We start from the raw sequence: 24412 nt of genomic DNA on the forward strand, positions 1-24412 counted from the left end.
TCCCATCTGAAAGCTGCTGCGGCGCTCCGTGGAGAGCGGGGCTGGGGGGCGAGGGCAGAGCCCCGACCCCCGCACGCCAGGGCGCCGGTCTCGGCGCCTTCTCCGCAAACCTCAGGAGCCCCCTGGGCGGCCCGCGGGGGCGGGGACACGGCCCTGCGGGACAGGGATGCGGAGGGAGAGGCCGCTTCTGCCCTACCCGTGCCCACCCCGTCCCTCTCCCCTTCCTGCTGCGGGAAGGGCGCGGCCGGGTGAGTCAGCGCCGAGCCGGGGGGGCGCCGGGGCGGGGAGGGCCCGCCCGGCCCTACAAAACCCCGCCCGGGCCGCTGCCGGCCCCAGCCGCCGTCAGAGCCGTCGCCAGAGCCGTCCTGCCCGCCCCGGCCAGGTGAGCCCTCTCCGGGCGCCCCGGCCCCGCCAGCGCGGCATGCCCCCCCCAGCGGGGGGAGGCGGCAGCCCCGCGGGGCCGGGCGGGGGGGTGCGGGCGGGTGTAGGGCCGCGGTAGCCGCTTCCCGGGCGGGAGCGGAGCGGGCGCTGCGCGGCCGCGGAGCGGGGCGGTGGCTGGGTGCGGCAGCCGCCGCCTTCCTGCGCCCCGCGCTTCTCTCCTCTTCCTTCGGCATTACCCGCCCGTTACTTTTCTGCCCTCGGCTTCATGTTGAAACGGCGGCCTCTGAGGGCGAGGCTGCCCCCGGAGAGCGTCGTGCGCCCCGCAGCAACGCTGGGTGTGGCGGCCGCGCTCGGAAAAGAGGAACTGGTCCCGGACTTCGTCAAACTTCCCCAAATAGTCCTTTCTTCTCCTCGTTAAGGTACAGAAAGGCTCAGCTGGATTAGCGATCATACTGTAAATGCACTTCCCAGCCCGGAGCCTGGCAGAGGCGCGGGCTGTGCCAGCCAGCCTCGCCGGCCGCTGAAGGCGGCCTCCGTTCAGCTGTAGCGGGGCTGGAGTTACTCCTGCAGGCGCGGCGGCGCCCTGAGCCCGCCCGAGCCGCCGCGCCGGGCTCGGCCTGGGGCAGCGGCCCCTTCCCTTCTCCCCCGGGGTGTGGCCGCGGCTGCTGGCCCCGCGGCAGATGCAGCCGCTGCCACGGGCAGAAGAGAAGCTCTTGTAGAGGGACTGTCCCGGGTAGCTAGTGCTTGCCCGAGGTTTGCCTTTGCTCTCACCCGCGGCGTGCCAGGGAGCCCTGTGCGGTTCCTTGCTCAGCCAGGCTTGGGCACGGCTCTCCCACCCTGCCCCGGCCACCAGTGGAATTGCTGAGATCTTGCTGCTGCCTTTTAGATGGTGAGTCAGCTTGGACAGCACTTCCTTCTCCCCGAGCCAGGAGGAGAGGTAGGGCAAAGGAACGTTGCCATGTATTTTAACTGGAAGAAAAGTGAAATGATTTCAGGATAGTCATTGAGAAGTGAGTTGTGTTCTTATACATGGCAGCTTTAATTCCGTTTAATGTTAGTTGTTCTTACGTTCATATTCCAATGCTGTATCTGCAAAGATGTGGAGACCCCAACATACAGGTCAAGAGTGAAAGAATCTTTTGGAACCCCTGTGCCCTTGAGTGATCTATCCCTGTGTGGGCCTTCGGTTGGTGGATCTAGTTGTGATAAGCAGCCCTAGTGAGCATAGTTTATATTAGCTAATGTATGGTGTGGTTTGCCTCGATTAAAAAAAAAAAAAAAAAAATATTTACCTGTAAAGTCTCAGAAGAGAGAATAGCTTGAATTCGAAGAAATAGAAGTCCTTAATTTTGTATGTGCATAGTATCTTCCTGGTATGGAACATCTCCCTGGGTTATTAGCAGTGTCTGTGGAAGAGAACGGTTGAAGTATGTTTGTGGTAGTGTGGTTTAAAGGGTTTTGAAATCCTCTTCTTTAAAGCTAGTTTTTTCTCTGAGTAGTGGCTTTAAATGATCTGCTAAACCTCATTGGGTGATTTGGGGAGATACAGACTGGCTCATTTGTACTTGCGGTTAGCACCGTATATAAATGAATGATTTTGAGTCCTTATTTCATTTACAGCAGATAGCGCGGATCTTCATCGCTCTCCCTCATCTTCTCTGTTGCCAGGCCTTGCCCTAGTTTTTGGACACCTGACACAAACGTGCTCTGAGTGAAAGAGTTTCCATTTTCTCATTCCGGGGATGCCGTTTCTTTGGCTCAGATGTCTGGAAACACCCTTTGCTCAATATCTGTCTACAAGAGTATAATAAGTGCTTTTTAAAATGCTAACTCTGCTTATTGAGCAATGTAGTTGTTTGTGCATGCCTGACACTTTTTTCCATGGATCACATGGGTTTTTTCTGCTGTAATGTACGTGGGCTGCCCCTGGGAATCAAGGTATGGGGCTGCTTTTAAACACACGCTCTTCTGTCACCAAACAGTTATGGGGATAAGGAACTGAATATAGACTCGGCCCAATATAATAACAGACTTGCAAACCAGTGATTGCTTTGGGGGTCGAGGTCAAAACAGATGGTATCTCTTCTAGTAGAATAACATTATGATTCAGGATTACATAATGTGGATTTAGGAGGAAAACCAGTTGTAGAAACTTGCCTTGAGGTATTGAAGTATTAGTTTACAGCTGGAAGGTAGAAGTTGATTCTTTTCCAGTGCAAGGAAGAACAAGTTAGTGCAAGTATTTTCTATTTACATGTTCAACCCCCCCCAGTACTTGCCAAAACTACATCAGATAAAATCAGTCCCACCAGAGAACAGTGAGTCTCAAATATGAGTGCCTTACAAAGCAGGGTGTGACAAGAGTTGCTTTTTTTCTCTGAGTAAAGATCTTTCTCTGCAAAGATTCTTGCAAAGCCTCCCTTTTTTTTCTTTTGCCAGCTTGCTGCTGATGGGCGGTCGGTTGCTATAGCGTTGTTGTGTGCTGATGATAGGAACCTCCCAGTTCCAGCTCTACGTGAGGGTGTGTTAGTTCTGTTCCTGGATTCTGTTCAAGTTTTTTGTTCCAACAAGCCTGATTCAATGTGGGTTTTAATTGATTTAGAAACAGGAGTCTTGAAAAAAGCTGTTCAGTGATTGTTTTGTGAAAGGCTATACTGTAATTGCTTTGCTTCAGCTTTCGCTGGTGTTTTTTTAGTTATTTGTGACAAGCAAGACTAAAGGACTTAAGTTGCTCATCTTTTGGTATTGGCTGTAATACTGTCAGAGTACAAAGGTCTCATTGTTAGGCACTTCATTTTATTAAGAGTAAACATTAAGAATTTCATAACTCAGTAATATATCATCCCCGTCTAACCAGCATGGTTAATAGTGCCAATAGCAGGTAGCAGCTTATTACAACTTCTGCAGCCTATCTTTAAAGAGCTAGGTTGGATTTATTTTCAAATAAGTTGATGCATGACTCTGATTTTCATTCTCATTTTTCCTCCCCCGAGATCTTAGTTTTTCCTTGAAGTAAAGTTGCTTTCGTTACTTAAACCTAGGTTGCTTCAGAAGATGAAAGAAGTTCTTTCTGTATTCTAAGTGAAGAAAGGTGTGATTACAGCAGTTACGCTACAAAAGCCATGTAATTGTGTTTCTGTATTTTATTCTCATAACACTTGCTATATCTGCTAAAAGTAAGGATTTCTCTGCTTTTCTCTTGATGTACAGGAGGCTTACAGGAGCTAGAACAAAAACCAAAACCCACTCATTCTAGAGTTTTAACCAGATTTCCCTTATTAAGAAACTATTTCAAGCTTCTTGCAGGTTCTCTGAGTTCTTGGTTTCAAATTGATCATTGAGTGCAGAGGAGTTTGGTTCGTCTGGGAAATTTGCCTGGGCGGCTAGTACTGCTTGCCTGAGAAAGCCCCGATACCATCAGATAAGTGGCTTGATGGAGGATAAAAAAAGAATCTGAAAACCGGTTGAAAGGACATACCCAGGACTGGCTGCACAATAGCTGGGAGTTGGCTTGGAGGACGTGGTATCTGGGAGCTGGATTGGGAAATCATTGACAGCGTGGAATTGAAGGGAGTGGCACCCAGTGAGGCTGAAAATAGTGCAATTTTGGTTCCAGGCTCAGTTATCAGTTAGTCGAATGTCACTATTCTTGAAGTGTTGCTGTCGTTTCTCTCCTACCTCTCATCAAGCCAACTCTTTTCCCTGTTTGGTAATGCTATCTCTACAGCTTGATTGTAGAGTTCCTGAGAAACAAGCTTTAATTTCAACAGGCAAAATGATGTTTGCTGCAGGTGCCAACCTGAATGACTAGAAGGTAATATGAGTGGCGATGTCTGTCCTTTCAGTAGAGGAATTTGAGAGCAGAGTTTTGGGAATGCATCAAGCCTCTTAAATATTGCCTCTGGCTTACAACCTTTGGAAAAAAATTCCTCCTTAGTTGAGAGACCCTTCCAGTAAAACAGTAATACAGCTCTGGTAAACTTCCCTGTTCATTTCTGCAATGTGTATGATCTGTCTCAGGCTTGGGTTTTTTCCCTATTTTTCTTTATATATGTTAGCTGGATGTTATGCAGGTTCTGGCAATGGAGCAATGCATATTAATTATCTTGCCTCGATGGCTCTTACTTTTGAAGCTGTCATTTTAAGACAGTCCCTGTTACCTAGTATCTGACAATCATGTTACTAACTGGTGTTTGTAGCTTGTCCTGTGATTCTTACTACTGGGGAGCCACTACAAAACCATATGATATTAGAGGCGTTTGTGGTCTGTGTCCAGGATTAAAGATGGAACAGCATTATGATTTTATAAAATGCCTGCATGAATATAAATAGTTTCAGTGTATTCCATGAGTACTTGAGGTATTGAGCATCTGATTTAAATGCTACTACTTATTGCCGCTTTTTGGCTTTGGCTGGACCAGGCTGCAATGTTTCCGCACAGTTTTCCTGGTACTGAGCTGTAGGCTTAGCTGATTCTGTTTCTAAGGTAGAGATTCTCCAGTTCCTAAGTTTAAGTGTTTCAAAGGCAGAAGAAATGTCTTTTTGAGGAGTAAAGATAAATTTTTATTGTGCAATAGAATGAAGACCTCTCACTGTTGCGTTGTTAATGGTGGCATGCCTTGGAAACTTCTAGATCTGCTTTCTTGCTTGGGATTAGCAGATTCATTGGACTATGTCACTTTCAGTGCTGTGCTGTTTCAGGACTATATAACACATTGATGTAATTGTAAATATATTTACAAGTCTACTTGTTTTGTGTTTTTTTTTCTCTTCCTCCAGCATTCTTTCAAGATGTCTACTGTCCATGAAATTTTAAGCAAGCTCAGCCTTGAAGGAGATGTAAGTAGTACTATCTAAACAAGAAAAGTTTGATTTACTTAAATGCCACATCTTGTTTCTTTTACAGGACTCCATACCAACAATTGTACTGAGCTGTACAGTTTACAAGATTCCATACAACTCTTCTACTTAAACTTACATTGACTAAAAACCTAGTCAGCAGTGATCAGTTTTCAGCCACAAAGCAGCTGTAAACCATAGGACAATTCTATGAGGTGACTAGGTTTAATGACAGTTCTTCTAACTGGCCAGCAGCATGAGCAGTATTCATGTGCTGGGCCATATGAAAGAGATCACTGGACAAACTGAATGGCTAGTTCACATCTGTGGTCCCCCTTTCTTCCAAAGGAAAAAGTGAGTTAAGGATGATGAGAGAAGATGGAAATGTGTTCAGTTTTGCTGATGCCTTTCGAGTTTTCTTTTCTTTTTTCTTTTTTCTTTTTTTAATTAAAAATTGAGAGCATTACTTACTGGGAATTAAAATATCGGGGATCTTATTTCTGTAATGGTTGTCACCAAAACCAAACTACCTCTTGAAAAAACTTATTTTCTCATTTTCTGTTTTGAAAAGCGTAAAGAATCTTGGTTTTGATTGTGTATTTTCCACGACATCTGCACTTGCTTGATAGTTTTATTGAAATACCAGAAAGCCACACTCTCTTTGTTTGATTTCTTATGTTGCAACATTAGATGGTAGGGTTAGCAGTGTAGTGTCAGGATATTGTGCCATGAATTTGTGGTTCTGTGATTGTCACTGAAGAGGAAGTGAATCCTATCAACGCATGATTTCATTATGTTGCTTATAAACTTGCTATACTTCTAAATTTTATAGCCCGTAACTCCAGATCTGAGCTCAGTACAAGCAAACCTTTTCCAATTTTTGTTACTTGTTGCCAAATAAATTGTACCATATGATCTTTGTGAAAGAGCTGTTGCAAAGAACTGGCTAGTGCACTGTAGGTAAGTAGCAAAGCTGGTTTTGTACTGCGGAAGTCAACTCTTCAGATTTCTTGGATGTGTTCATTTCAGTGGAGAATTACTTTTGAGATAATATTTGAGCAATCTGTTATCAAAGGCAGAAATGTTTCTTCCATGATGCTTGTGAGTAGTTGCGAAAGTCAAATTTGACTACTGTCCCATGCCAGCATTTTCATCAGAAATGCTGCCATAGAGTGCAAGAAATATCAGGCAGCTGGTTTGTTCTGTAGATCCTAAGTTGCAAGCCAGGATTGTTGAGTAGCTAGCTTGCGTAAAGGATTTGCCCAGTTCCCCTAAGCAAGTTAACTGATGTTAAACACAGTATTTCAACCACCCATTTTTCTCAAAAAAATGTTTCTAACCTTGAGGGTATAGAATGGTCACAGCTGACCCCAAGTCCTGTCTCGTGCAATAAGGTATTTGTGCGTTCTGCATTGGTGGCATAGCGATTGATGTGTTTCAAAATGAAGAAACTGCCTTTATTAACTGGTTTGCTTGCTTCAGTCTGGTATTATCTTCGCCTTCCTTTAAGGAAAGGAGGGAGTTGGCCTGAAGTTAATCTATGCTTGCAGTTTCTGCATCTATCCACAAGAGAGTATAGAAAGATTCTGTAACAAAGATCTTGCTGTTATGCTTCATCATGTGCTCCATCTTTCCACTAGGAATTGGAAGCCTATATTTTAGTCAAGACTTTATCGGTTACTTGCTGGATGATGTCAAATAACTCAGTTTTCAAACATGACTAATGATTTTTTTGAGGACAGGGTATACAGAGATGTAGATATCTTGAAAGGATCCTGTGTTTTTTTGGAAGAAATTAAGCCTTTTCAGCTTTCCTGTTAGAGATATATGCTTCTCCCTCATGTTCTGCTTTTCCCAATAGGTTTGAATTCATCAAGCTCATAGGAAGTAAACCAGTTGAAGGACCTCTGAAGCACGCTAGATATGTGGCGAGAAAAAAACTTCTTTCTCTGCTTTCGTCTGGCCCAGACTGCTTGTGCAGTTACACACTAGTTGGACTTTTACTGCCACATCCTTGAAAATTTTGTGTTGAACTAAATGGAAAGTCAGTTGGAAAAACTCTCTTGTCTGAAAACGTAACAGTACCAGTACTGTGGTACAGTAGCGTGACAGAGTAATTTGAGACCATATAGTCTGGAATTTAAATGGCTGTTTTTCATAGGCAGAATAATCACCCTGGTAAGACCTGTGTCTACTCCACTGAAGTACTCAAGACAGTCACCTGAGAGAGTAAAGCATAATCTTTGTGGATACTGAGTTTGAAGACTGTCCATTTACTGGTAGAGTAGCCAGCAGAAGGTTTCTGTCTTTCCTGGGTATACATACGTACATGGCACTTCCTGGGTCTTTTGACCAGTGTTAGGGGATCTGAATCCAACTTGTTGCATGCATTGGGTGGAAGGACAAAGGAAAAGATGGCTCCCAAATTGCAAATATGCTATGTATTTTCTCAGTGTATGGTATCATCTTACAGTAAAATACTTTGTCCAAATGACTCAGAAAATACTTAGAGCTGGGTGGAAGGAGAGGTACCCAACTCTGCTAAGCTCACCAGGCGACTTGCTTCAGATTATCCATCAGTGCTGTTTAGTTAGGTAGAAATGCCACATGATTGTGTATACTAATGGGCTTTGGTTTAGGAATCTTTCAGGCACACAGATTTCTCTGAGGCCACATTGCACATCTCCGTTTAGTGTTTCTGCAAGTTGATCTGCTAACAGGAAAGGCTGTGTTTTGTGGTGTGGCTGTGGGCCAAACTGGGGCCACTTTGCTAGATTGAGCTGATGGTAAGAGACAAAGGAAAGAATCGTTCAGTTAATTGGTGCTTTTTTGACTTCCCATCTCCACAGCGTAACACAGACATTTCAAGAAGGCACAGTGGTTGCTGCCAGAGGAATCTGTTCAGGACAGTGTGACCTCTACAGGACAGAGTCAAATGTAGTCAAAAACCGTGGAATTTTTTAGTAAAAATTTGTCCTCCTTTTAACAATTTGCATGTAAAAAGATCCTCCAGGGATATTAAGATAGCTTAGTCCTGTTTATGAACCTGGCTTTCTGTTGGAGTTAGGGACTGAAACAAAAGTTTCCAGGGATCTTTACCAAGAAAGCTTAGTCATTCATTCACTTAAGAAACAGTTATGGCAGTTTCAGGTGTTAGTCACTATGCCTTTCTGCTGGAGGTTTAGGTCTCTAAATTGAACTCAGCAGAGCAGGATTTGTGAGTATTTCTCAGCTATTTATATGAAAATCTGTGGTTCAGTTTAACCTGCCCGTGGGAGGTGATACAAGCTAAACTGTTAGCTTGCACTGAAGGAGCTGAGAAGAGTTGATTCTCTATTCTGGTGACCTCCTGTTTGAAACTATAATCCTCAGGAAAGGACAGTAATAAACAGCTGATAAAATCTGGTGACTTCTAAAATGTTGCAACTGCTTGCTAAGTGAACTTGCCTGGAAGTCCTCTTATTCTTAGCAAAGGTTATTTGAAATGTCAGTTGGTTTTATTAGCCTCGTGCTGCTTAAACCAAGTATCTGCAGGCATAGAGTTTCAAAGGGAGATTGCGAGTAACTTCTGCTTTCTAGAACTATAGGCTTAAAAAGATTTTTTTGGTGTTATCTTTAAAGTCCATGGGATAGGGCACAAAACTTGTTCTGACTTACTGATTGTTAATCTTCCATCTCCCTCTACTTTTTTTTTCAATTGTAGCCTATAATCCAAAGTAAAGTATTGTCTTCAAATCTAAAATACTTCAGACTTTCACAGCAGATAGTTAAACTTTCTTTGAATTAGCTTTCTGTAGTCAGTTTCCTTCAGATCTAGCCAGAAAACTCCAGATTTTAGACAATTGAGGTTTAGTGATTAAACTTGGAATGTGTTAGGTTTTTGCTGCAATAATATATAATATTTATTTGTATATATTCTTTGTTACAATAAGTATGGCTGTGGGTGGATTTCTGGACAATACACGTTAGGAGAAGAGAGTTTGGTGGCTCTTAGCAGAATTCTATTTTCACAGATACCCAATGGTAGTTCTTGTATTTAAGAATTTTGCTAAATACCAGTTAACTAAGAGGCACGTGTTTTCTTAACTGCAGCAAGGACAGGATTACATGATTTAACTTTGAGGTTGTTTTTCTTCTTTTTCTTCTAGCATTCTCTCCCACCAAGTGCATATGCCACAGTTAAGGCCTACTCAAATTTTGATGCTGACCGGGATGCTGCAGCCCTGGAAACAGCCATTAAGACCAAAGGTGAGGAACATGGGCTGTGGCTTTTATTCTACTTGTAAGATAGAATGATGGTGTGCAAAAAAAAAAAAAAAAAAAAAAAAAGTACTGTGTCTCAAGACCAGCGTTTTGATATCCTTAGTCTAAGATACCTGTTTTAGGAGGTGTTGGATTTCTCAGACCTTACTGATGAAATCTTGACCGAGTTAGATTTTGACCTCTGTAAGTGCATGCTTTGAATATGCTTTTGAAGTTTGTAGCCAAGAGTTACCGAGGTTGTCACTGAAAATGTCTACTTTTTTTCTCTTGACTCATCAGTACAAATTGTACTACTTTTCTGCCACTGAGAATGAAGTGTCAACTTCTGTGGCCATGATTTTTGGACCAAGCTCTGAATCATGGATTTCTACTGGATTATTGCATTGGACATTTCTTCTTTCTTTCAGCTCTCCAGACAGCTGAATAGGGATGGTTTGAACATTTTCTCCTGGGTTTTGAACTAAATGCTTATGTATCTTATATTAATTTAGGGTCAAAGAAAGTCCTAGAAACAACAGAATCTAGTTCCTGAAATGATGTTGCAGTATTTCAGGGGCAGGGTTATGTGAGAGTCCTCTGCTTCTCTGAGCCAGGCTCGCAGGTAGGTTTCCATCTCTTTATATCAGTGCCAGGATCCACCACTTCCACTGACTGGTAGGAGGCCATGACAGAGCAGGGGAGAGATGCAGCTGGATGGAAAAGCCTGGTATGCTGAAACAATCAGGAGCACAGGGAGTATGAACTACAACTCTGGAGTAATACCTTGGTGGTGCTCCCACGGCAGTGATCCTCTGTCCTTATCCTGCTCTGTAACAAAGAAAGGGTGTGCCACATTTTCCAGACTTTCTCCAGGCCAGAGAAGCAACAGCTGGGTGTAGCTGCAGCTGCCAAGTCTTTTTGCCTACATGTCAGGAGAGGGAGAAAGTTAAAAGCCAAACATTTTCTCATCAGAAAGAAATGCAGAGTCTCCCATCAGTGCCAACAAAGCACATGTTTGACTTGCTATAAAATGTAAAATATTGCCCCTCCCTAACAAGCATGAGTCTTCCTTTCACAAGATTTCTTAATTTAAGTGGAGAAATCCCTTGTCTGCTAGTTAAAGTAGGTTCAGTTCTGATTTTGAACAATTTTATGGATTGTTTTTATTTTAAAAAATCTTCTTGCAAGAGAGGAGTAAATGTCATTGTGTTTGGCAGAAGGCGCTTTGTGTGTATGTAGAGTTTGTCTAGACTTAATAATTTTTTACAGCTCTGATTATAGGGCAAATCTAAACATGTCAAGTACACCATCAGACTTTCAGGATAGGTAAAAATTTACACATTTTAACACTCAAGCTGTTAGTTAATGCAAAAGGAAATTGCAATATGCCAGGCAGTACAAAAGCTTTTCCAGTCAGGAAAGTCAAGCTCATGTAGTTTTTTCACTTTCTTCCAGCAAACATAAGCAGTTTGCTGAGCAGTTTGGTTTTGAGATATATGGAAACATTTCTTTAGAGAGATGATTCCCAACCCTTTGAACAAATAATAGGGAAACTTTTTCATAGACCTGCATGTTTGTAGGATTGACCTTACCTCTGCTTATTAGCTTGTTATCCAGGAGCTTTTTTGGGAAGGTGGCTTTAAAGGGGAGAATCTCTTTATGGTTTTAATACTGAATCTTCCACCATAAAGACTCTCTCAAAGGAAGTATTACTGGTGGAAATAAAGAACAAGAGTGTTAGGATCCTTTTTCCAGGTACTGTTTCCTTGCACTTTGAATGCTTGGTTACAGGATATTTTCATCTGCTAATTCAGAACATTTGCAAAAATGTGAACTCTCTAAAAAATACGGGGTTTTTTTCCAAATGAAAATTCTGAATCATCCAGACAAGAATTGGTTTTCTACAAACAGTGGTGTAAACAGCTACACAGGGAAATTCTTCTGCAAGATGACATTTTAAAATATTTCTGGGAAATGTCTTCATAGTTTTTGAGCTAAAAATATAACACTCATAATGAACAAACAGTACATAGCCACAGCAGCTACCTTTTTCCTAGTAAGTATCACTGATTCTCTAGCAATTAGTTTGCATTGTATGCGGAAGATAGAAATAAGCAATGTAAGTTATCATAGAATTGTTAAGAGTAATATGACTTGTTCATCTTGTTTTAAGACAGTGAGAGAGATATCAGTTAATAAATACTATACTCAAGCTCTTTTTGTGGGTGAGGTGGTCAGTTTCAAAAAAACACAGACATAAGAACTGAGCATTTTGGGGGCTTTACTCTATACAGGATAAAGGACTTCTGGTATCTGAAACCTACGCCTCTTCTTTGTTTCAAAAATCTGTGTCTTTACATGCTATAATGGGCCTCTATTTTGCAATTATCAAAATAGTCTTTCAAATTGTATCCTTTATAGCAGTACTATGGAAATGATACCCTGTAGAATCTTACCTCTGGGAAAAATCATTTGGGTATACCTTCCACATTTTTATATAAACAATATGCAAGTGTGGTATTTGTGGTCAGGCTGGGCCAGTTTTGAAAAGTTACCATCAAATTAATTATCCAGCTGTTTCCCAGTAATGCAAACTCCCTGAATCAGAGTCATGAATCTCCGTTTTGGTGATTGTGTGTAAAATGGGTAAAACTTATTTTAATGGCTAAACAACAGCCATATATTTGTTTTAGGGCAAAGATCTAGGGTAGAGTGTCTGACTGTTCTGCTCTATATAATATCTAAATATTACAGCATTCATTCACACTCTTCAGATTAATGCCTCAGAGGTTAGCCATCTATTTATCTGTTGTGGGATCCCTGAGAAATACTGTGATGTGTTTATTGGGGCTTAGATCTATCTGCAAAAACTACACTGCACAAATATATTGCCCAGCCCTTTGCTGGGCTTTGAGTGGAGTTGAATTAAATGCAGGGGTTTTACATATATCCAACAGCCTAGAAAGGGAGATGTGCAAAAATGGCTCTAGATGGTATAAAACCAGTTTGTAGTTAGCAACAGTTCAACCTAGAGTTTGCGTAATGCAAATAACTTGTTACAGTTCTGGCTTGTTCCTTTTGTAATAAATGTCATTGCTATGCTAGTTTCATTTTTATGCTATTGAGTTTTTCTGTAGTGAGTTCATCTAGTGCCTTAGCATGTCCTTTGTAAATGTTGGCTTTTTGCTGTATAGGACAAGAGGCTGTTTAATTTCTGTATAATGCTCCATTGTGCCCTGTGTATAGATGAGCTCAAGTGTATAAGCCTAAATAGAAGAAACTAACTAACTAGAAGAGTACTAACAGAGCCTATGTTAGGTTTCCTTTTAATTCTTTATAGGAAAGAAGACTTCTGAAGTGTCTCTCCTTCGGTTTCAAAGTTATTCCCTAGCATTGTGACTTTGTGTGTCCCAAATACTTTGTGAAATAATTTTATTGTCAGACTAGTTGTGAATAGTTAATTACTTGCAACCTAAACTGCAACCTTTTATTGAGGTCTCATGGTATACTTTTTTAATTTCATGACTGGCAGAATTAAAACGCAGGTTTGTTGTAGGAAAGTGCTTAGAACATACATCTATAATAAATTTATTACATCCAGAAATCGGTAAAGCAATGTTGAGGAGTAAACCATGACATGGGTCTTCTGTAAGATTGAATTCACTGTTTGTATAGTATAGCCAACATGCCCATACCTTTTAACAGAGTTTTTAATGCTATAAAGTAAAAGTTTAGAGGAAGTCTGCTGGCATACTGATAGGGGAGGATAGTGCTTGAAATCCACCAAACTGCATCAGTCACATATTCAGAGTATTAATAGTATCAGTAAAGAAATAGCTCATTGCAACATGGTTTGGGTTTGGTGAAATCTTGCTAAGCAAAATAGCAGAGCTGAAATTACGGTCTTATTTTATCTAAATTTTTCCCTTTGACTCCAGTGGGATCAGGGTTTTATCCAAGGAAAATAAGACATTGCAGATCATGAGCTCAAATAGTCCTAGGGCTGCATTGGTACCAGATACACAGTAGTGTTGAGGTCTCACAAGGGCTAATAACGTACATTTCCCACTAATAATTTGAGGCCAGCTACAATGCCATTTCGTTCTTTAATGTAGATGGATAATCTCTGTAGTACCTAGATGCTGTTAGGACAGAAATAGCTTCTGGTATTCTGTTCATGCTGTCTTTGAAAATGAAATTTAAGAGAACAGATTTGTGGTAAATGAGCTGAATGAATGTATGCCAGATCTTGCAAAAGGAAAGTATGTTAGCTTTGTTATCACCTTGTCCTAGAAAGTTAAATGACTGTCCATATCATCCATTTTGTTCAGAACCATGGTGCTGCTGTTGTTTTGGCCCAAATACATTTCCATCTGCAAGGAGTTTTCTTGTTTTAAAAAAAATTGCGAGCCACAATGTCTAATTTTCAGTTGCCCATTGATAGAAATGCACTGATAAAATCTGCCCAGCCAGAATGAATTTGGAAATAAACTTTGGTTTCATTATCCTGAAACTTCCAGAAATTTTAGTGAACAGCAAAGAAAAATGTTTGAGCTGCTCTCCTGCTCCACCCCACCTCAGCAGATGTGAGTCAGCATCCTGTCCATGCAGCATGATTCCCAAGTGTGAAGTACGCACTTTCCACTAAATGCCAGAGCAATGAGTTAACTTCATATTTCCATCCACAAACATACAAATAAGAAACTTGCATGCAGTCATTTGTGGGTTTTTAATCTATTGCAATTGTGATAGAACTTGAAAATGTCATTTGCTGCTTTTGAATGCCAAGAGTGGTTTAAATCTAGAATTTATTAAAAAGCTTAAGACGTTGGCTTATGCTGTGGCCCTGCAACAGCTGAAAGGCCCAATGTCTCTGTGTCTGCCTGTGTGTGGCCGTTTCTGGACTGGGAGAATTCGTTTCCTTTTTTAAAATGGGAACACTTTAAAATGTCCAGGAGTAGATTATGGCTGAAATGTGCAGTCAGCATGTTTTCAAATCAAAATTTGTAACTAAGACTTACGATGCTTTCCAGGGCCTTTTGACTTTTGCAGGACCAGCTTGTGTGAGTAAGAGCACTGATGTAGGTCTGCCTCAGCATGAGCTAAGGACATGAGGCTATCAAGTACAGTATTTCATCATGAAAAATGTGCTGAAGAGGGAGAAAATAATTTTGGCTTTGACTTACCTTTTTAGATTCTGTAGCTAGGGGCTAAAAGGTCTTTTGCAACATTCACACTTTATGTGATTAATTTCATAGTATCTGTTGCAGTCCTTTGTTTCAAGTTGCTGTGAGGTTGCACGTGTACAATCATGTACATGAAATACAAATGGACATTTTACCTAGGGGCTGAATTCAGTGATACGGACACAAATGTGCATTGGAGAATTGGGGAAAGGGACTCAAATTCTTTCACTTGGATCTTTTTACAAAGCATTCTAAGAAAACCATTATAATTGTCCTACAAAAATGTAGTTGTGTTTGCCATTTTAAACAGAGTAAGAAAATCAAAATGAGATTTTACTTGAGCAAGCTAGTGTGTCCTCACCTAAGCCTTTTGAAATTTCAACCACCTACCATTTGATTAGGTACAACTGGGCTGAACTTTTCAGTTCTGTTCAGATACATTCAGTGTCACAGTGTGCCATGCTGTTTTTCTTATTTGTTACTCCAACTCTTCCCCCCCCACTCCCCACCAGCTGCTCTGTATCTGTTGCTAACAGTTCTTTTGTTTTACCTTGTGGCAGGGGGACTTGCATTTCTAAACATTTTCCTTTGAGTAGTGGAGACTGGCTTCTTGCAAGGGCAGTTTCCATAAGCTCTCATAGTAAGAGAAAGTATTTAATATAAATTTAATGCTTAGTTAAGGGAATATAAATACAACTTGTTTGGTGTTTTTCTGTTGATGTGAATAAACAAAGGGTAGCTATCCTTGCAGAGAGTGCTTTGAGACACATGGATGGTTGCAGGGCGTGGTAATTGTATGTCCATTGGGTTAGAGCCCTATCACATGATACAGAGATAAGTCAAATGCTCTAGGTTCATCTCAAGAGGGTCTAGAGCCTCCAGTCCAGTCAGGCTCTGGGATATCTTTTGAGTTGCCAAGACCAAGCTGCAGATGAGAATTGTGGTCAGAGGAAGAACTGTGCCAGTCCAAAGAATGCAAGTTCAGGAGAATTTGAAAGCAAGTGAAGTGGGGAAAACGAGAGGGAATCTGAAGTGCAAGTTAGTAGCAGTAGGTAGGAGCAAGTGGAGGAGTCACAAAATGCTGCCTGCATTGCAAAGAACATAGAATAGCAAGTAGCTGTATCTAGGAGACAACATCTGGAAATCCTGCTTCCTGTACAACATAAAAGCTTTTTCTCTATATGCATTGACCTGCACTGATGACCCCTACAGGACCTAAAGTTGTGGTGTCCATTAGGTTCTATTGACAGCCAGAGTATCTAACCCTAGATGCAAGCTTTGGCTTTTAACTTACAATAAATCTTAATGATCTACTTGCATTCAGTCTGCAGTTGCATTTAAGTGCATGGATTTGGAAAACTTCACTTAAAACTAAACCTTTACTGATACTTAGTTCACTTCCTTAAAAGATAGGTTGGGAGTTTGAGCATCCAAGTCCTCTAGGCATCCTAGTTAAAACTCAGCATGGATCTTCGAGTGATGATTTTTTAAAAAGTAGCACATATGTACTTCTTCCAGTGTCAAAAAACCCTTCTGTCTTCTGAGCCTCTGAGCTGCTGAGAGAATTAAATACACTGTTTTATTTTCCCATTTTTATGTTTGGAGTAAAAGTTAAATGACTATGGGTTAAATAGAAAATATAACTGCTTTATTAAGAAGCCTTAACTGAAAACACTCTACCAGAATGACAGGGCAGGCTTTAGTAAGTACAAGTTCATGTCAGTTTTAAAGCCTGTGTTCTTGAGCAGTTTTCTTTGCAGAATGCTGAGTGACTGAACACAAGTACACAGACACAAGTGAAGCAGAAAATGGAAGCAGCAAAGCTGGTCACAAACTAGACTTCGTTGATGTGTATACATACCTGTGTACCTGAAGACCTGCATCATATCAAAAATTTGGGCTGTAATTAGTTGCCCGTTCTCCAAGTCCAGGGCATGACATATACTAACTAATGAGAGCTGTTGAGCTCTGCTCCAGGCAGCACATGTGCTATGTTTTGAGTGTTGGAGAACATACTAATACAAAGAGATCAATAACAAGAAAGCTTCTTTAACTCTTTGTCTTATGTCTTTGTAGGTGTGGATGAGGTCACCATCATCAACGTCCTGACAAACCGCAGCAATGAACAGAGGCAGGACATTGCTTTTGCCTATCAGAGGAGAACCAAAAAGGTAGCAAAATATGAAGAAAGACCAAGTATTGAATATTTTTCTTGCAGAGAGTTAGATTTTTCAGGGCTTGCATGTTTCACAGTTAACTGGGTGTAAACTGGAGATAAGTATTATTTGGTTTATCTTTTCACTGAAATTAAAGATGCGTCTACTTTGTCCATGCTGTCACAGTTAGGACTGGTGGGACTTCCAAATTTGTTGAGTACGCACAGCTGGGACTGAAATCTGTTGGAGGCGGTGGTTTCCTAGCACCTCCAGAAATCACAATGGGTGACGTATTAGGCAGCCAGCCACAGGATTCCCTGGTGAAATACGCTAAACAATGGTGAAAAGCCATTGACGTGAAATGCCTCAGTTAGAAGGAAAAGATGAAAGGGAGCTGCTTTAGGGGACTGAGTTTTATTTTTTTTCTTTTTTAAAACAACTCAGCATAAGGAAAGTATTCTGTTTCTGTTCACAGAGCTAGCTTAAATGAGAAAAGACTGCAGTCAGTTATGCTACGAACACTGCAGATGTGGAACGCAGTCGTATAATGAGTTGAACTATAACTCGATACTATCCTGTCAGAAAAAATACCTTAGGTACTGATCTACTAATGCGGAGAAATCTCTAAAATGTGTGGAGAATACTGCATAATGAGTCTTGCTATCTGGAAGGCAAGAGCTGTTCTCTTGACTTTTGAGAATCTTGCCATAGTTGAAGTTTTATGCCCATGAAGAGGAAACTTGTGTAGAGTTAGGATTATGATGAATGTATCTCTTTCAGGTTTGCCAGACCCCAAATGGTAGCCCTCCAATAGCAGCCCAGAATGCTCATCTGAAACCAAATGTAAATCTAGAGTTAAATCTTGGAAATCCACCAACTTTTATGCATGGTTGATACAGGCACATGCAGAAGCACGCACAAGTTGGACACATGCATGTGTGCACACGTCTGCACCCTGGCAGTCACGCCCTGTGGGCACTGGGAGAATCGTGCATATAAGTGGACCCTAGTAGTGAAATGTGTCACTTAAAGCTTTGTTAAATGTTTTGCATGACCACAAAAATGCACAGTCAAGAAAATCTGCAACTTTTTTCATCTAAGTGTTTCTCTCTGACCTTTTTTTCCTTGCTGCAATGCAAGAGCAAACGGAATTTATCAAGTTTAACAAGTGCCAAAGAATAAAACAGTCTGTAGAAACAGTGGAAATTTGCAGTAGAAACCACTCAGTGAAATAAACAAGTGAATGGCAAGAGAGGAGGAAGTGGGATATGAAAAGACATTTAGGTCTACCTTCTAGGGACAGTCTCATGATTTTCTTTGGCCACAGGCTGTGCAGATTTCTTTGGCAATGTGTTGTGTTATACTAGGTTGCTCGTCTTATGTGTTGCAGGATTTCTCAATAGATCATTATAATTTTAAAAAGTTGCAGATCTGCCTTTATTTTCACTCCGTTGAGTTGTGTCTAATGGAAACTACTGGTAATCTTGAGGAGCGGTGTTTGATCTATGCAATCTTTCCCCATCACCAGCATTAATGGAGCTACCAGTAAATACTGGGGGTTCTGCATGTGTGTCTCTGTATGTGTCTGGTCAGTCCTAACTGCCGCCAATAAACTCTAACTTTGAAGTGAACTGCTAATATCCAGACGCTCATTTGGAACACTTAGTAAAACCTTTTCCCTTTGCTACTTGTAAGTTAATGATATCTGTCAGTTACCTGCTTCCCACTTCTTTCTTAGAGCCCTCCTAGCCATGGCAGAGAATGGCGGAGTGGAGACCTTGCTTTCCTAGCAGGCAAAGACGACCTTGTTTCTCCAGAAGCCTGCTAATATGAGGGCAGGTGCTTGGTTCAGTTTGAGGTGTTTTATTGCAGTTAGTTTGGTAAATCCTACTGCAGTGATTTGTATTTCCTTCAGCCTTCACACCAAAGTGCAAAGATTGCAAAAACTTCACTCGGCTAATTGGAATTCATGGCATTGTCTTAAAATTTATAATAAAGATATGCGATATCTTTGCTGTTTCAGCTGATGTCTGAAGAACCTGTTTTCACACAAATAAATGATGGAACGTGGTATCCAAAATTTAGTTACTGTACTAAAATGTTTCTTAGACTAAAGCAGCTAGATGCCCAAAACCCCCATTCCCTATCTTGGTCAATCCATGCAGTAAGTGCATACAGTATTAGCACATATTAGTGCCCTGGATTAAATGAGTGACTCTGGAAACAAACTAAGTGCCTTGGCTCTTTATCTCTCTGGTGCAAACTTCTCTGCAATTTTGCTGAGCTCACGGTCTCTACCCCCTTTTCCCCTGCCCCTCAAGCTCACAAATTGTTACTGTAGAAACCAGCAGTTGAAATGCAGCAATTCTCTTCTGAATGCTACAGACTTAGCTTCAGCTTAGGGAATACATGGAACCCCAGACTTGATACGAGGGGTTTCAGCTTTGTAACTACACTACAATGAAGATGATAATTAGCATTATTCAAGTTGCATCTGAAACCCATAAAAGAGGACGTGCCTCTGACTTTATTTGCTACAGATTTGCATGCATCCTGTGAAGTGAACATACCTGAGTGTTTCTTTCTCTAGGATTGACTGACAATTAACAATAGAGACTTTGGCTGCACTCTTCTAATAGTTCCCTTGAAGACAGGGATAATTTTTCTGTGCTCGGGGATGACCTTTTTCTCTTCAGCTAGCTGTTTGGGAACTGGGTCTATACAGTGAAATAACTGTGTAGTCAATTTTCCGATGTCTCGGCTAGTAAAGGGCTGGGATAATAGGAAAAACACAAATAATACAGTGCTACTGGGAAAACTGGGGGAGTATGATGGAGAAGCACTTGACCACAGGGAGTCAAACTCAGATCTGTGCTTGTTAGCTCCAACAAAGCGTCAGTGCTTCAAGACTGGAGCGGGGCTGTTCAGATATGTCTGCACCATGCATCCCAGCACTTTGTCAGCCACCAGTGGGTTTCTTCTTATTTTCAAAGGATGAGAAAAAATTCCTTTGCCCTAACTTCTTTCTTAGGCTTTCACAAAAGAAAAGCTCTTTGTGTTCTGTTTCCTTGTCAATTATGTTAGAAACACTGTTGCAGGCTTGGAGACTTAAAGCACTACAGGCTAAATTCTCTGGAGATCAGAAGTGAGCTTTAATTTTTTTCTTCTATCATCCTTCCTTTTTTACAGGAACTTTCTGCAGCGCTCAAGTCTGCTCTGTCGGGTCATTTGGAGGCAGTGATCTTGGGCTTGCTGAAGACACCAGCACAGTATGATGCCTCTGAATTGAAAGCTGCCATGAAGGTAAATGAGCTTTGAAATTTAAGTATGTTAGCCTGATGTCGCTGTCTCAGGAATGAGTATGGACTTCATATCCACAGCCACAGTTTTCAAACATGTCGACTGATTATTATTTTTTTTTGCTACTGCAGTAGTAGTATCTAGCTGCAAGGCATCCAAAATGAGAGAAATTCTGGAACCATGTGATTTTTAAACTACTGTTCATTAAATCCTCTCTTTAAGGAAGAAAATAATTTTCATCAGGTCAGGAATAACTGATAGGCTGCTCTGGCTGGTTGCTGCTTTGCTGACTGCTCTTAAAAGCAATATACAGGTTCATAGTACAAAAAAACATTCAGAGAGCAGCTGTTAGCTGGAGCCATTAAATCCTCTGCTAGCACTTATAGTAGAAACAGTAGTTTCAGTTACTGGGTCATATCACTGATTTTGAAAGAACATCCTGTACCAGACCTGCCTCTGTGTAGAACACAAGGAGGAGGAGGAGGGGGCCTCACAAGCAGGTCTTTGGAGAAACAGCACAGCAGTGAGTCACTGTGTTTAGTCCCCTACAACCACAGGCAAGCGTGGAATAGATTGCTAGTTCAGAAATACCTGCTCTGCAGGCCACTGAAACAAGATTTTGAGAGGTGCACATGCCACTGCATTCACCTTTCTAAGCAAACTAAGGTTTGGGAATTTGTATTTGTGATCATCACTTAAATTCTGAATGTTCTTGATCAGGTTAAATTTTCTTTATTAATTAAAAAAACAAGTATTAAAATATATCTGTTGAAATTCCAAACAAGACTAAAGAAATTAATTAATTTCTTCAGACTGTGAAAAAGGAGTTAAAAAAACAAACAAGCAAACAAAACCACCTCTCCCCCCAGAAGAAACCCAAACCCAAAAAACCAACCCAGTATGCAGATGGTAACTGTTTAATGATGGGCCAAATCCCTTCTTTGAGTGATCAGATGCTGCCCTCTTCTGGTTTAAGTAGAGGCTATCCGTAATTTACTGTGAATCAGGGTAGCTTGGGTTTAGGTTTTCTGTTTTATTTTTTCTTTTTTTTTTAAATGTCTTCGATCTGATATGTTATATTTAGGATGACCGTATACTTACATAGCATTTATGCTGTATTTACAGCCCAAAGACCAAGCCATTATCTCAGAGTAGCCACAAATGTAGAATATTCTATTCTCTCCATAGGTCAGCTATTCCCAACTCCCAAGCACCTAGTCTAATGTTCTGAATTTGCCTGAGCTTAAGTTTGACTTGATACATAGAGCATAATAAACTGTGACATGGGACTCAAAAGTTGGGCAAAGCAAAGTTATCATTGAGGAGTTAATTATTTTTCTGGTACGCATTCTTACGAAATACTTAAAAAAATATTTAGAAAATCTTAAATTTTGTTAGCCTTCATTTCTTCCTCAGATACCTATTTAGAAGCACTGTGGGAAAGCTTTCATAATTGTATTAGCTGTGAGCCATTTTTACAAAATTGCTTGGGTTTAGTAGTCTTTTTTTGTTTTCTTTTTTCCCCCCTCCTCTTCAGTAGGGACACTTTTTCCAAGAGGGTATTTTTCCACATAATTACCTCCATTTTCCACATGTAAAAAACTGCAGCATGAGAAATTTCCCCAAGACTTCTCTTGGAGACCTGTGCAAGCCATGCCCATTTTTGCCACTTACCAAATGACGTTCTGTTACAGAGGGGCTTAACAAACAGCGTCCTAACAGGAGGCATGAGTGTTTTTTCTGTCTGTTGGTGATGCTGGAAGATGAGGCTAATGAGATTAACATGAACATGATTCATTGGTAGGCAAGAAACAAAACAGAATGAAAAAATCGCCAGTGGAGTCTCTTTTTTTAAAAAGTTTCTTTTCAAAATACTGAGGAATCTGGCTGCCAGGTGAATTTACCATCTAGTAACCCAGATATCCTCAGCGGTCACAGGAGAGAGAAGCATCTTCAGCTCATCCAAGTTAGGTTCCTGTTCTGAGCCTGTCCTTTAGTTTCCTCTTGTTCTCCAGGAACAAAAATATTGCAGTGTTGTTAGCAATTTTTTAATTTTTTTCTGTAATATGGCTGTTTATCTATATAAAATAATTGAACGAGGTTTACAGCCCATTGATCAAGCCACATTATAGTAACTCAGATACTCCAAAATAATGTTTAATTGATAGCTGGTACATTTTGATACGGTTTGTAATTTTGTCAGTGCTAATACCTATATTACTTTTTAAACAGTAGTAATGCAGCTTAGTTCAAAGTACTGATTTTTCATTGACCTCGATCAAAAAAGTGGCTTTGAAATATTATATAAGATCTCTCAATTTATTCAGCTTGTTCAAAAAATATAAAATATGACTACTTAGTTTATTATACTAACTACACTTTTATTTCTTAATATAGCTAACAGTAATACTGTTTTATCTGTATTTGTGCATTTTGAGGTACATGGAAAATAAGGACAACTCAAGAGGAGCTATTTGTTAGCTAGAAATTCAGAACATGCTTAAATCTTTGCTGACTTGGAGACAAGGCCAAAGCTAATGATGGTGTCATCCTTGGCTTTGCATTTATAGTGGAGAAGTTGTAAGAGGGCAGGTGGGGAAGAAAAGCAGGGAAGAACAAATTGATTGCTGCCATTTGCATGCTAAGAATCGGATTTTCTTCCTGTGCTTTCAACAGACAGAAAACAATTCCACATGGACCATGATAAGTTGACCTCATCCAGTTATGCTGGTGTGGAGACCACTGGTTGTTACAGACACTCACAGCAAATGCACATTGCCCAGATATAGTATCTACAGGATCTGAAAGCTATTGGACTAGTATTTGGCAACTAAAAATGTTCCATCTGGAGTTTCTCAGGCGCAGTTAGCAAAAAATATCCCTGAATGGTTGTGAAACTGTTAGAGTGGGAGAAGGGAGATGTCTGTAAAACATTTTTAAACCATTCAAGCATGCCTGTTCATTTCTAGCACCTAACTGAACCACATATGTGTTGCAGGGTCTGGGAACTGACGAAGACACGCTCATTGAAATCATCTGCTCACGAACAAATCAGGAGCTTAGTGAAATTAACAGAGTCTACAGGGAAAGTAAGTTTACTTTGAAACTTTCAATGTACTGTGTTTTTACGCTAAGTTACTTGGATAAGTTCACCTCAGTGCGAATTTGATTATTAGAGTCACTTACACAACATCTGCTTTGATTCTCTGGCAGTTGGACATAAGGTACTCTTTTGTACTGGTGTCCTGGATATTTCTGTGTGTTTACGTAGTTTCATCTTGTTGCTTAGTAGCAAACAAATTGGAGAACATTTACTACTCATGTAAGTTGTATCTAAATTGTTGGGGTTTTTTTTGCAAGCTACATGCATTCTGTGCATAGTGACAGAATTAATGATGTTAGATTTATGGATTCTAGGATCAATTACGTAATAAGTAGGTGAATCCAGAATCTGCTGAAGCATGCTTGTAGGTTTATTTGGTAGACCTGCCAGAAAAGACATGAAATAAAGCTTCATAAAAGCATATATTCTGTTTTACAACTTTTCTAAAGCATATTGTCTGATTGAAGCTATAATTCTTAGTTGCTTTTAAGTAGATACAAGAGTGATTCTAAGGGCCATCCTCAAAAAATATTACTTTCCTTTAATATTCCTTATATTTTTACATTGGTCATTCTGATTGGGTTTATCGCAATTCAGTAGTGCAGCTGTCTAGTGCCTGTTTGTTTCTGTGAGCTTCAGAGTTGAGCTTCACCACAAATAGACTGAAATGTAGAAAATTGCTGTGTGCTAATGCTTAATACTTGTCAAGCAATTCTGGTAAGGTGCTGGCTAAGTCAGAACCACAAGCAAAACCAATTGAGTCTTAATGGCTGGTATTAAAATATGTATCAGCAGAGTGTTGCTGCTGTAGATTAGGTTGCTGTTGAAAAGAAGAGAGAATGCAATTTTTTAGCAATTTAGAGTATTACCAGTTGGAAAGCAATGAAAATGTTTAGACACCAGACGCGAATCACACACAGCATTCCTTTGATTTATCATAAGAGCTTTTGTCTTTTGCATTAAACTTGTACTTGCAGTTGTCCAGTTATAAATCCATGGGTGGAGAAGGCCTAAATGCTATCTTTATCGAACAAGCAAGCATTCATTGGTAGCTAAGAATGATCTAACAGGATATTGAGCTAAAAACAGTATTCTCTTCTCAGGCTTTCCTGTTATCTTTCCTTGACAGACTTTGATTGCATGGGAACTCTCATGACTAGCTGGTAGCAATGTTGGTTTTGTTGTATGCAAGCATGCGCTTGTTT

General features: G+C 40.6%; 1 protein-coding gene across 1 annotated transcript in view; it reads left to right on the forward strand.

The window, feature by feature from the left end:
* Positions 1-346: 346 nt before the first annotated feature.
* ANXA2 (annexin A2) overlaps positions 347-24412 on the forward strand; it is a 29402-nt gene continuing 5336 nt past the window's right edge. The window contains exons 1-6 of the mRNA XM_059823864.1: positions 347-382; positions 5161-5220; positions 9369-9468; positions 16725-16819; positions 19994-20107; positions 23103-23193. Coding sequence (XP_059679847.1) covers positions 5173-5220; positions 9369-9468; positions 16725-16819; positions 19994-20107; positions 23103-23193 — 448 coding nt within the window. The 5' untranslated portion in view covers positions 347-382; positions 5161-5172. The remainder of the gene's footprint in view (positions 383-5160; positions 5221-9368; positions 9469-16724; positions 16820-19993; positions 20108-23102; positions 23194-24412) is intronic.

This window comes from Gavia stellata, chromosome 13 (assembly GCF_030936135.1).
Source record: "Gavia stellata isolate bGavSte3 chromosome 13, bGavSte3.hap2, whole genome shotgun sequence".
In the NCBI taxonomy this organism is placed as follows: Eukaryota; Metazoa; Chordata; class Aves; order Gaviiformes; family Gaviidae; genus Gavia; species Gavia stellata.